General features: G+C 35.1%; 1 protein-coding gene across 3 annotated transcripts; it reads right to left on the bottom strand.

Annotated features, from left to right (window-relative positions):
• LOC148617748 (uncharacterized) lies at positions 1 to 10,229 on the bottom strand. 3 transcript variants are annotated; one of them, XM_088585279.1, is made up of 6 exons: positions 10,094 to 10,229; positions 8,210 to 9,850; positions 3,428 to 5,068; positions 2,710 to 2,844; positions 1,971 to 2,097; positions 1 to 786 (listed from the first exon to the last, which is right to left on the bottom strand). In XM_088585279.1, the coding sequence occupies exons 1-6, from the start codon at positions 10,194 to 10,196 to the stop codon at positions 705 to 707; spliced, it is 3,729 nt and encodes a 1,242-aa protein (XP_088441405.1). In that variant the 5' UTR covers positions 10,197 to 10,229; the 3' UTR covers positions 1 to 704. The 3 variants fall into 3 exon arrangements, with proteins under 3 accessions (XP_088441405.1, XP_088441407.1, XP_088441406.1); XM_088585281.1 differs by lacking the exon at positions 10,094 to 10,229 and having other exon boundaries at positions 8,203 to 8,447; XM_088585280.1 differs by lacking the exon at positions 10,094 to 10,229 and having other exon boundaries at positions 3,428 to 5,087; positions 8,210 to 8,447.
• Between the last annotated feature and the right edge of the window lie 3,107 nt (positions 10,230 to 13,336).

The raw sequence follows: 13,336 nt of genomic DNA, 5'->3' as shown, positions 1-13,336 counted from the left end.
TTAACTAGATATGTGTACATTTTAATTATAATGCAAACGTGAACGAATATACTAAAATCATACTTCACCGGCTATAAATGGATATATCAATAATGATTTACAAAGAGGAAATAATGGCTGATACAAACAGGCTTCACCTAATATAAGTACTACTATACATTTCCCCAATTTACTTTCAGTGAACCTGATTTGTCAGCTTTAAAACTGAATTAAAACCAACTGACAAATGAAAACGTCGTAAATAAAGACAATCACAGTTTAAGCAGACTTGCAATGTTGCAGATACTTGTAGTTTAAGATATAAATAAATCAGAAAAATAAAACATCTTAGTTAAAATAAACCCCAACCACTAAAGTGTTGAAGCTTAAAAATTAACACTAATCATATCTTAACCCTTCACGAAACAAAGATATAAACACCGAAAGCGATACCCAGTTACTAGAAGTTAATCAATTGTGATTATATCGTCACTATATACCGTAATTTTGATAACAAAATCACTTCCAACAGGCACAAAAATGCAAACGTTCGTGGCGAGAATGATTATTTTGACTGCCACATTTTTCGCATTTACTTATAGCTCCAAAGTTCCAATACTCAAAAAGTACTGACGCTGTGCAGACTTTCACATTAAATGTTCGACTTCAAGTCGCCTAGTCCACTTTTTCTCAAGCTTTACATCTAAAACCCTTTATTCAGAATTCTATAGACGAGTGACCTCTTTACCGCTATTTTCATCATTGCTGCTTTCAGTATCATCCTGTGTCATTGAGTTGTCCCTTCCTCTGAAAAAAAGTTTTAAAGGAAAATCATCAGTACCTTATTTCAATTAATAACGACAACAAAAATTGATTTGATTATGTTATTTCACTATCAAATAACGACAAAAAAAAAAAAAAAAAAAAAAAAAAAAAAAAAAAAAAAAAAAATAAATAAAAAATGCGCACTTAGTGGAAGTATCAGAAAACTTTAATTTCAAGTATTAACTTCTTACACTGTGACAATGTCATTCGATGCGGCCTCTACAACAAATAAATGAATATACCTAGTAGAAAAGATAAACATTTCTATCGAATCCCAATGGACCTATACTAAGAGGTAAGGTATAAAATTTAACCATAATTGGTGATTAATGCATTTTGAATACAATAATGTGAAAAAAAACAAAGAAAATACAAAAACACAAAATACATAAAAACACGAGAAAATCAAAATTGTTATAACAAAACTGACAGAACTGTTATTAAGTTTCAAAAACAAAAAGAGTTTTAAAAATCGAAAGTCAAAGACAATAAAACAACAGCGCTGATAACATCTTAAAAAGGCCCAAACCGAAACTCATCCAAACCGATGCTCACCCAAAACCGAGACTCACCACAAACCGAAACTCACCCCAAAACCGAGACTCACCGCAAAACAATTAATGGCCGCCTATACGAATTCAAATGATATCATATTCTTGTGGTGCTGCAATCATTGTACTACACCATTCAATAATTTAAATGTTTGATTTTACTTTCTGATACGTAATGTAAGGAAAAACTCTCGTCAGATCTATCTTACCTATCTTTATCAGAACTCGGGTTTTAGCAACAACAACATACCTATGACTAAACTTTATCTTTGTTAAAAACAAGTTATATTATCGGGGGGGGGTGGGGGGGGGGTCCAGGTGAGGACGTAATGAGCGTACGCCCCGCATCCTTTTCAAAGATAAACAAATACCGTAATCTGCTAAATATTGCATTGAATATGCCAATTTATCATTATCATTTATTTAACATATCATAATCTAGTTTCCTTTTATACTGATTCTCGTAATTACGCTTCCCATTCATAAAATCCTGCATCGACCTTGGTTACCACATATGACCAATAAACGAGTTTTATCAGCCGCATGGCGTAAGTTTTAGCATACCTATTGCTAAACTTGAGTTTCATCAATCACAAGTCTTACAATTTTACATACCTATAACTAAGTTTGAGTTTTATCAACCACAATATTGCTATTAAAAGTAGAACTGAAAGACCAATGGCTACATAAAGCAGTATGTTGATAGGTTTCTTAGGTGCGGTTTGACTTTGTGGCAGTTCAACTAAAACAATAAACAAACAATTTGAAAAAGGCAAATCAAATAAAATATGTATTAAAAAAGCAATTAATATGATGATTATTAGTTTACCGGTATTATTAATAATTTCGTACCTTTCATTCATTCGAGAAATTATAGCTTGTACGAAGTCAAAGTACATCAAATATTTTTCAGTACGCACAGGTTCGATGCATGCAGTTACGAATTAACGGACTAGATGAAGGAAGCGGCCATGCTTTATTGATAAAATTTCCAAACCACATCTTTGCAAAAAGTAGGAAGTACTTAACCTTTCTGAGCAAGTTCACCGCGGATTTTTTAGTTTGAAATATGCTGTTCATTTTTGTATGCGCACTTTCAGTTACTTTTGTTTTTGTTTGATTTGTATGTTGCTGTTTTGGTGTTCATGACATTGTGTTGAATTGTGAGAATTATTTTTTATCTGTTATACCTTCGATATAAATACATTTTATAAAAACTATGAAAAAAAAGTATTTTTTGCAAAATTGTGGTCAGTTTTGATCACAGTTTTAATATATACTCACACGCTCACCCTGTCAAATAACCATAATATGACAGAAAAGGTCGATATTTTACGGACGAATATGTACATACCTTCACAAAACACACCAGACCACCCAGAGGAGCAACCACCTATGCAGTAGCCGTTGGATAATTGGCAGGTCCGTAACTTACACGTAGTATTACAAGACTGGTTACAGTCCAGTCCATAAAATCCTTCCACACACTCTGTTATAAACATAATTGAAACAACATGTTCAACGTTTTTTTTTTAGGTTGTCTAAGTAACTGAGTGCAATAAACTAAGAAAAATATCAAAATATCGTTTCCTGTACCTTGTGCTAGGTTAGAAATCGCAAATTCAGATCACCGCCCTTAGATATCAACAAACTATTCATGTTTCAGATCGCTGTTTAAATTTAATCTAACATAATTGCTACTACTAGACATACCACGCCCAGCCCACGAAGGGTACAGACGGTATACTATTAGAGTACGGACACACATTTATGGTACGCTTACCCAACCGATGCAACTGATTCATATTCTTAGTTGTTAGTGGAGTCAATGTTAATCATTAATTTACGTTTGTTTCTTTGTACGTGTTATTTCATTTATTTGATTATTTCATGTTCTTTGTTGTGTATCTTTTTTCCCTATCTAGTCTTTGTCCTTGGAATATATTCACATTTGTATCTGTAATTGTGTGTTTGTAAATCGCCCTAATCCTGTATTATAGAGGTTCGAAATTAACAGCTCCAAAGTAATGATGTTCGTAATTTATCACATTCCGTCGTTAATTACAACTTACCAGTACAGAAGCCAAAATCTTTGTCACAGCTCCCTTGACAATTCTTATTGCATGTTTTATTGCACTGGAAACCATACTGTCTAGCATTGCATCCCAGTAGACAATCTCCCGTAGTGTTGCTACAGAAATTATCAGTGCACTCAGCAGGGCACGTATTCTTACAATACTCTCCATAGTAGCCATGTTTACAACCATTGATACATGTGCCACCTACCTCACTACAAAGGCCATTTGCACAATTTTCAGGGCACCGATTTTCACAAAGATACCGCTTTCTACGGGCATACCAACCAGGTTTGCACCCATGCTTACAGTATCCAATATAGCCATCGCATTCATCGTCAATGCAGTTCTCACATTGTTTGCAAATGCTTGTTAAGAAGTCTTTGTAATAACCTTGGCCACACATGTGACATGACACGAGTTGTTCTTTACTATAAATATCTTTCTGATATTGGACACATTCGATGCAATGAGGAAAATACAAAGTACAGTTGATGTCACATTTGGGCATATACCAACCAGGCTTACATCCGTGCTCACACAAGCCCGTTATGTTGTTGCAGGTAGTGAAATTCCTTTCCGCACAATTTTCACTACATGAGTCAAAGCAGTGGATTCCATAATGTTCCGTATCACAGCCATTTATACAACCGGAACTGTTGCATAATGGTTCATCATAATTTGCATTGCAGTGTTCGCTACAAGGGCAACATCCAATGTCAGAGGGGTACCAAGTGGAATCGTTTTTGCAACTTAAGCATACATTGCTAGTTGTATTTGCGCATTCCGATTCTCTACAGCGACATCCATCACCAAAATGACCATCTTGACACGATTTACATTTTCCATTTCTTTCGCAGTCTTTGCATTCAGGTGGACATGGTGTCAAACATTCCTCTCCATAAAAACCCTGGTTGCATGTATCGCATGTAACATTGTCCGAACAAGTTTTACAAACGTTCATGCAACCACCGTCGCAGTAGGGACCGTAAAATCCGTCCAGACACTTTTGACATTTTCCAGTCGTTTGGTCACAATAAGGTTCCTTGCAATTTGTGGGACATTTTTTGTCACAATGTTCACCATACCATCCATGAAAACAGTTAAAACACGTGGTAACATCGAACTGACAAAGACTGCAGTGTTCGTAATTACAACGTTTAGTACACCTGCTTCCGCTATATCCCGGTTCACATGTCTGACACGTTCCTTGAGGTTGTTTGCACCATCCATACCCACAATGCTTAGGGCAGGTCTTCTTGCAATCGTTGCCCCAGTAACCTCCATAGCAACCCCAGGAAGTACAGTTTCCAGTCCATCGGTCACATCCATTTTTACAATGTGAAGACGGGCACGTGTTGTTGCAAAATCTTCCCCAGAATCCTGCATTACAATTGTAACAACGTCCATCTATATGGCAGCCTATCATGCAGTTTTCATTGCACTTGAATTCACATTTCTTGCCATAATGTCTATTCCTGCATGACGTACAGTCCCCGGATGTTTTGTTACAATCGTAGCAATTTGCACATACCTTTTCACATTTGTCACCATAGAAACTGTGACGACATGCACCTAAACACATTCCTGTCAACTTGTTGCACCTGTATGAACAGTTTTGGCAAACATCCACAGAACCTTGAAGCAGTAACGTAAACTATTTAGAAATACAAATGTATACAGTTATGTATATTTAATTTAACATACCGGATATAAGAGAAGTGAGTTTAGAAATTCATCTATCTAGTCAAAACTCAGAGTATAAGTATAATGATTAAAATAAATCTCATAGTAAATTATATGAAAATATTTTATGTTCCATTTTATAACTTTTCTTGAACTGTTTGAGTTGCACTGGTTCCCAGCATACACCATAGCGAGGAGTGTAGAAATCGTTTGTCTATGACGTCACTATTTGTTCTGAGAGTCAACGTAAGACATGCCATAACGTCGCTTCCGACTAATCAGATTTAAAAGAATAAATGCGCAAAAATCACAAAATGACCAATTGCAAGGACAGTTTTTCTTATATTATCATTTGTTCGTATCTTATCGACCTTGGTGTAAAATCGTTATGTATCTAGCCGGCAAAAACCAAACAAGAGAAATTGTTACACATATTTGGCCTATCCTATTACGCTTAAATAAAAAATGAAGTTCATTAACACTTTTATCAGTAGCTTAGGATGTTACTTGGAGCTAAATTGTATACACAATCATAACTTTTATCACCATTCCAACAAATGACGTTTAATAACGAAACACGGGGCAGTAGTTGGAGGTCTGAATTAGATTAGTTATTATCGTCGCTGACACCACGTGTATGTAAACATGTTTGAATCTGTAGATATATTTTGTAAAGCAAGGATAAAGATACGGACATATTATCGTATGTGTAATGTGAGCTGTTCATTAGCTTTTTGGTCATACTGCAGTAAAATGAGGGGGTTTAAAATATTGTGCTTTTACTATTAATTGAATTTGTGATGTTTTCTTCCTTTACGATAGAAAGACATCAGCTTTAACCAGTAGCTCAATCTAATCGACAATACGCATTTTGCTAACATAATTATGAACGAAAGGAATTCTAGTAAAAAAAAACAGAGCAGAAAAAAGCTTATTCAGGCAACTAATTGCTTACCACACTACAAGGAGTATCCGTAAAATGAAAATCAGGGGTGGGGTTCTCGAAGCTATCCTAAGATATGTCCTAAGTCACGTCCCAAGACCAACTTTAGGATGGAGTTAGGATCATCTTATGATAATGTTAGATTGTGTCTCGAAGCAATCTCAGACGTGTCTCAAGTTAAAACGTCATAAAGACATCCTAAGTATATTTTGTGAAATGTATAAATTATTACTTATATTATGTTTTTTATTAAAAAAAATTTTGAACACAGGTAAATGGTTGATACTGTTATAACAAATAAACAAAAATGCATACATGATAAGGCAAAATCCATTTGATTATGGGGGTTGGGGAGGGGGAAACATTCAGGTCAAAGTCTAAAATCATGCGCATTCCTTAAAAATATGTTCGAATCGACGCGTGCCGGTCATTCTGTGGTAATTGCTGAGCGGGAATAATAGAAATGACGATAAGATGATCACAAGGCACCTATTTAGTCGTCCTAAAGTTAGGATGAAAATTGCGATCGTCTTAACTTATGATCACTTCGAGAACACGACACTTCGAAGCAGAAATAGGTTTTTTAAGGTAAGATTTGGTCTTTTTACACAAGCTTCAAAATAAAACCAGGAATGAAAGAGAGAAATAAAACAATTTTAAAATGAACGCTTTGTCTACTACTGATGTTACGACGAGACAGCAAGACTTCTTAGTTCTATACAACAAAGACAAATCAAATGAATTAAAAATTGACCAGTTTGAAACAATATAGAGCTATCTCATGAATAATACTACAACCAATTCGTAAATACCAGTCCATATTAACTCCAGACACTGCCTATGCTAAAGTGAATCATGGTGAAACCCATCGATCATTTTTTTTGTCTACAAATACTATACTTTTGTATGACAATAGTCTTTTCTGTGTTTAGATCTGTTCTTTTGAGGAAACCACTCTTTACCCTCCCACCAAATATAACAAAATCAAGAACGATAACTTATGCAAAGAGCCAATTTCATAACAAATTATGTACATTTTATCTCAAAAGTGCAACAACCAAATGATAAACTAAGACATGTTATGTGGTCTGTAACTGTTTCTGAATTAGAAATAAAAGAGAAATCGATGGGTTTTGGACATGCATGAAGACCCTTCTACCTGATTTTTATAAAGACTGCTACTTCATAATTCAGAGTTGAACTCTTTGTGTCATCCGTTAAGATATACAACGTTTTCTTAACAATCTCAGAAAGAAAACTTTGACCTCTTGTCAGGTCGAAGTATTGAACAAAAACATTAAAACTTAACAGAAATATAATAAAATAATGAAAGCAAATTATCGTCGAAAATAATGTTCCCAATGAATAAAACTATCTTTAAAGTAGATTCAAAACTACACTGTGTGTGAGAGCTAAAAGGCAAAGTACAGTCCTCCTACGTTCTTTCATTTAGTTGACACAAAGAAAATCAGATGGAATGACTTTTATTACGATTATGATGTTATAATCCCATTGCCTACACCTTTGAGAAAATAAACATGATCAATTTTTGTTCTGTTTTGAATTTCATGCCGAATACGTTTATTACTCCATAGCTGATTTTGTTTTCTTTTCAAGCATGGCAACCCTACACTCAGGGATCAACTATATTACGGGTAAGGGTAAAAAAAAAACAAAACAAAACAAAATCGTGGATCGTAACGGTGTATCCATCTGCGCCATGCAAACTGATTTGTTCAACGTGTCATGGTTTTCCTTTCTTCTTTAGTCTATCCCCACTTGACATTTTATGAGCAACGCGGCGGGTGTTTCTATGCCTGGTCCATGCTCATATTTATTTAGTGGAGTCCGAGTTGCTCATTCGCTTTTTTACTTTGTATGTATGATTTTAGTTACTTTATGTTCTTTGTTGTGTATATCTGTTTTCCATGTCTGGTCTTTGTCCCTGGATTACATTCTGTTGATTACCGCTATAACCTTGGTTCCCTTGAGAATTACTCTTTGACAAAAAGTAAATTCGTATCTCTGATTGTGTGTTAGTAACTGATATTGAATTGAACTCCCAATTAACCTGTATGATAGAAGCTCAAATATACCCATTTCAAAGAAAAGTTACTTGTAATTAGTAATATACGGTACTTACAACCTACCATTACAGAAGCCCAAATCTTTGTCACAACTCCCTTGACAATTCTTATTGCATGTTTCATTGCATTGGAAACCATAATGTCCAGCATTGCATCCTAGTAGACAATCTCCCGTAATATTGTTACAGAGATTACCTCTGCACTCAGCGGGGCACATTTTCTTACAATACTTCCCATAGTAGCCGTGTTTACAACCATTGGTACATGTGCCACCTACCTCATTGCAAAGGTCATCTGCGCAGTTTTCAGGACACCGATTTTCACAAAGATACCGCTTTCTACGGGCATACCAACCAGGCTTGCACCCTTTCTTACATGACCCTCGATATCCATCGCATATATCGTCAATACAGTTCTCACATTGCTTGCAAATGCTTGTTAAGAAGTCTTTGTAATAACCCTCACCACAAATGTGACATGACACGAGTTGCTCTTTACTATAAATGTCTTTCTGATATTGGACACATTCGATACAATGAGGAAAATACAAAGTACAGTTGATGTCACATTTGGGCATATACCAACCAGGCTTACATCCGTGCTCACACAAACCCGTTATGTTGTTGCAGGTAGTGAAATTTCCTTCCGCACAATTTTCACTACATGAGTCAATGCAATGGACTCCATAATGTTCCGAATCACAGCCATTTATACAACCGGAACTGTTGCATAATTGTCCATCATCGTTGGCATTGCAGTGTTCGCTACAAGGGCAACAGCCATTGCCAGAGGGATACCAAGTGGAATCGTTTTTGCAACCTAAGCATACACTGCTTGTTGTATTTGCACATTCGGATTCTCTACAGCGACAGCCGTCTCCAAAGTGACCATCTTGACACGATTTACATTTTCCATTTCTTTCGCAGTCTTTGCATTCAGGTGGACATGATGTCAAACATTCCTCTCCATAAAAACCCTGGTTGCATGTATCGCATGTAACGTTGTCCGAACAAGTTTTACAAACGTTCATGCAACCACCGTCGCAGTAGGGACCGAAAAATCCGTCCAGACACTTTTGACATTTTCCAGTCTTTTGGTTACAATAAGGTTCCTTGCAATTTGTGGGACATTTTTTGTCACAATGTTCACCGTACCATCCATGAAAACAGTTGAAACACGTGGTAACATCGAACTGACAAAGACTGCAGTGTTCGTAATTACAACGTTTAGTACACCTGCTTCCGCTATATCCCGGTTCACATGTCTGACATGTTCCATCAGTCTGTTTACACGATCCATACCCACAATGCTTAGGGCAGATCTTCTTGCAATCGTTGCCCCAGTAACCTCCATAGCAACCCGCAGAATTACAATTTCCAGTCCATCGGTCACATCCATTTTTACAATGTGAAGACGGGCACGTGTTGTTGCAAAATCTTCCCCAGAATCCTGCATTACAATTGTAACAACGTCCATCTATATAGCAGCCTATCATGCAGTTTTCATTGCACTTGAATTCACATCTGTTGCCGAAGTTTCTGTTCCTGCATGACGTACAGTCCCCCGATCTTTTGTTACAATCGTAGCAATTTGCACATACCTTTTCACATTTGTCACCATAGAAACTGTGACGACATGAACCGGAGCAAAATCCTGTCAACTTGTTGCATTTGTATGAACAGTTTTGGCAAACATCTACAGGACCTGAAAAAAACATAATAAAAAGAAAAAAACAACAAAACAAAAACAAAAAATAAAAATAAAAACATATCTTTAAATATAACATATATTAATATTCAATTTAACATATAAGAGAAGAGAGCTTCAAAATTATAATTTGACGATCAGCTTTCAAATCGAAATATACATATGAAAATTAAAATTTTGAAAGAATTTAATCCCGTGGTAAATTTTATGAAAATAATTGATGTCTTTTTTTCAACTTACCCAAAGTATCTTGAACGGTTCGAGATACGCTGTTTGCCAGTGTAAACATTACTATAGAAAAAAATAACGCAGAAAAAGTTACAGGACTTATAAAACCCACCATTTCGATTTTAGGTTATGTAAATAAAAAAACAAGATATCATCATTGACGATTATTACTTTTATTGTCAACAAAAAATATCAAAACGAGGGTCAAAGTTGAAGTTATCAGTAGATTGATAAATATAGTTCTATGGATGTTTGAAATTCCTGGTGACAAAAACATTTGATGTACGGTTATTGACACGAATGAAATTGTTGAATGTATGTGGGTAGTTATATTTTTTGCAATATAAGCATTTTTTTAATTAGTAATAGATATAGGACAAGAGTTTTTGGTGTGAGAAATATTTTGTATGTAGAAATAGGGGGTCTATATCTGGTTCAATATCTTTATCTACTAGTATTTCTATATATAATATTTTCATAATACACTGTATCTTAAATAGATATATGTTGTATATTTACGTTGTCCGTTTCTAGATCAAAATATTACTTTAAGCATCTTTCTTTTCAATAATGCGATATGCGCATTTAGAGTGGCGTATATTTTATGTTCTTCACTCCAGTATTTGTACTACGAGTTGGGGACTGGTAAAGTGGTATGTTATAATGCATTGAAGTTAAATCAAGGCGACCACGATACCATGATTAGAACTAGAAACTGTTATAAATGAAAATATACCATACCATGGTAAATCCAGTTAATATCTTCAACATTTGCTGACCATGTCATAGTTTTTATGACCTATTTCATCTACCCCAAACATGACATGTTATAAGTTACTAGATGGGTGTTTTTAGGAAAGCGACGTTTATTCCAGTTCGAGTTGATGATATACTTTCAATTTGTGTATGCATATATTTAAACTGTTTCGTGTTCTATGTTGTGTGGGTCAATTTTCCCTGTCTATTCGTTATCTCTGGGTTATGTTCTTTTTTTTATTACAGTTCGAATCCAAGTTTTCTTGACCTTCCTTACATCATCATTTACTTTTACTGACATAAAATGTAAGTAGGGGTCTAGAGTCATGCTCTGAATTTACAAAACATATAGATTAGCTGATATAAGCGTTTATGTGGTTTCAGAAGCGCATTTTTGAAAGACAACCTTTTTTTTGTGGTAAAAATAGGAGTCAGATAGTAGTTTTTTGCATATGCCAAATTAAAAGTATAGCTAAAAGGTAAAAGTGTTTAGCATGGTGAGATCTATCTGTGGTCTAATTTTCGCATTCATTTGTGAAGGCTTTAAGGCGTGTAGGAGTTATTGCCATTTTTCGCCTTTTTGCTATTTTTAATGTTATTTCTTTCACAAATCTTCTCCTCTAACACTACTCGACCAATTGGAACCAAACTTGGTATGCATGTTCCTTGGGGTATCCTGCATAGAACTGGCGTAGAGATTTTTTATATGTCATAAAAACATGGCGACCGTTACTAAAATACAACATAGGCAGTAGTTTTTCGCATATATCTCCAAAACCGTAAGGTTTAGCCAAATTCTGATATGGGATGAGAGTGCACAAAATTTCAGTTTAATCTGTTAAACCATGTTGTAGTTATTGCTCTTTTTAAATTGTTTTGCTATTTTTATTGTTATTTATTTCAAAAATCTTCTTCTCTGACACTACCAGACCAATTGCAACCAAATTTAGTATGAATGTTCCTTAGGGTATTTTCATAGAACTGACATAGGGATTTTTGATCCATGAAAAAAAACATGACCACTGTTACTAAAATATAACAAAGGAGTCAGTGAGAAGTTTTTCTCATATATCTACCACAACACTTGTTACTCCCGTAGTGGTATAAAATTAATGTGGATCCCAAAAAATCGAAAGATCTTTTGGAGACAATCAGTTCAAGACTATTATCAAAATATAATAGCATTGAAACCTATGATTTTTCAACACTGTATACTTCTATTCCCCAAACTCAGTTAAAGTCCCGACTTAAAACACACACCGTTGTTTTTCCAAAAAAGATGGTACACCTAGATACAAATATATAGTTTTTGGTAGAGATTCCTCATAAAATATGATTCCAAATCATCTTCCTAAATATACAGAAGATGTGTACAAAATACTGGAATTTTTAATCGATGACATTTGTCCAGTGTGATGGACGCGTTTTTCAACAAATGGTCGGCACTCCATTGGGAAGAAATTGTGTTCCTCTACTTGCTGACCTATTCCTTCACTCTTATGAGCCTGAATTTATAGCTGATCTGATCCGAAAGAAAGAATATCGTTTAGCTAGATCCTTTAATCACAGTTTCCGCTATATAGATGATGTATTATCTTTAAACAATCCTAATTTTGAGGATTTGATAGAGTAGACAAGGTAACCAAGGTTATAGCGGAAATCAAAAGAATGTAATCCAGGGACAAAGGCCAGACATGAAAAACAGACATACACAACAAAGAATACACAGTAACCAAAACCATACATACAAAGTAACAAAAGCAAATGAGCAACTCGGACTCTACTAAAAACTGGGAGCGTGAACCAGGTGCACCGGTAGCGTAAGCGTCCTCTGTTTTTCTAGAAATGTATTTCCATAAATACGAAATTTTTCCGCTTTCATTCCTTTACAATCATTCAGAAAGTACATCGCATGTGTAATCCTCTCTCTAGGAGAATGAAGTATATTACAATTGTAACCACACAAAAATGTAGTATGGTGAAGTGTCAAGGAATCATTATATGTTCGTGTATTTCCTTTAGTTTTTGAGTTCCACGCTATTCGTTTAAGACTTATTCAATTATTTTTTTCTTTGTTGCTTTTACTGTAATCTTGTTTTGTTATTTTTCTGATATCTGAAAATGAATGCGGCATACGCCGTGGCAGTTTAATAATAAATAAAAATAAACAATGGGAAGATCAAATTCGTCACGAGTTTTTTTTTTTTTTTTTTTTTTTTTTTTTGGGGGGGGGGGGGTAATGGTCTTCCATTTTTTATTTTGAAATGAGTGTGAACAAACTAAGGTGTATCTGTAGTGTTATCAATTTCAAGTATGCGCAAGTTGGGAGAGATGAGATGAAGATCACCAAACATCGCAAAGACGAGAATAGATTTTCCATTTAAAGACACCGAAAAGACGTTTGGGTTAAATTGCGTCCTTCTTGCTAAAGAAAATCCTGTGTGAAGAGAGCATCAAAAGAATGAATGCAGAAACAGACTGGCTAGAAGAGGTGCAAAT

The sequence above is a fragment of the Perna viridis genome, chromosome 5 (assembly GCF_037379345.1).
Source record: "Perna viridis isolate PV_CMFRI_1.1 ecotype Kerala chromosome 5, ASM3737934v1, whole genome shotgun sequence".
NCBI lineage: Eukaryota > Metazoa > Mollusca > Bivalvia > Mytilida > Mytilidae > Perna > Perna viridis.
This window is presented reverse-complemented; position numbering and strand designations above follow the sequence as displayed.

What these genes read in the sequence shown, in the direction of transcription:
- LOC148617748 (XM_088585279.1), bottom strand. Translation starts at nt 10,196, where the DNA reads ATGGTGGGTTTTATAAGTCCTGTAACTTTTTCTGCGTTATTTTTTTCT. An exon ending in AGATTTGGGCTTCTGTAATG is followed by an intron (nt 5,069 to 8,209) that starts GTAGGTTGTAAG and finishes TACTGCTTCAAG; the next exon opens with GTTCTGTGGATGTTTGCCAA. An exon ending in GTCTGGTGTGTTTTGTGAAG is followed by an intron (nt 2,098 to 2,709) that starts GTATGTACATAT and finishes TTATTGTTTTAG; the next exon opens with TTGAACTGCCACAAAGTCAA.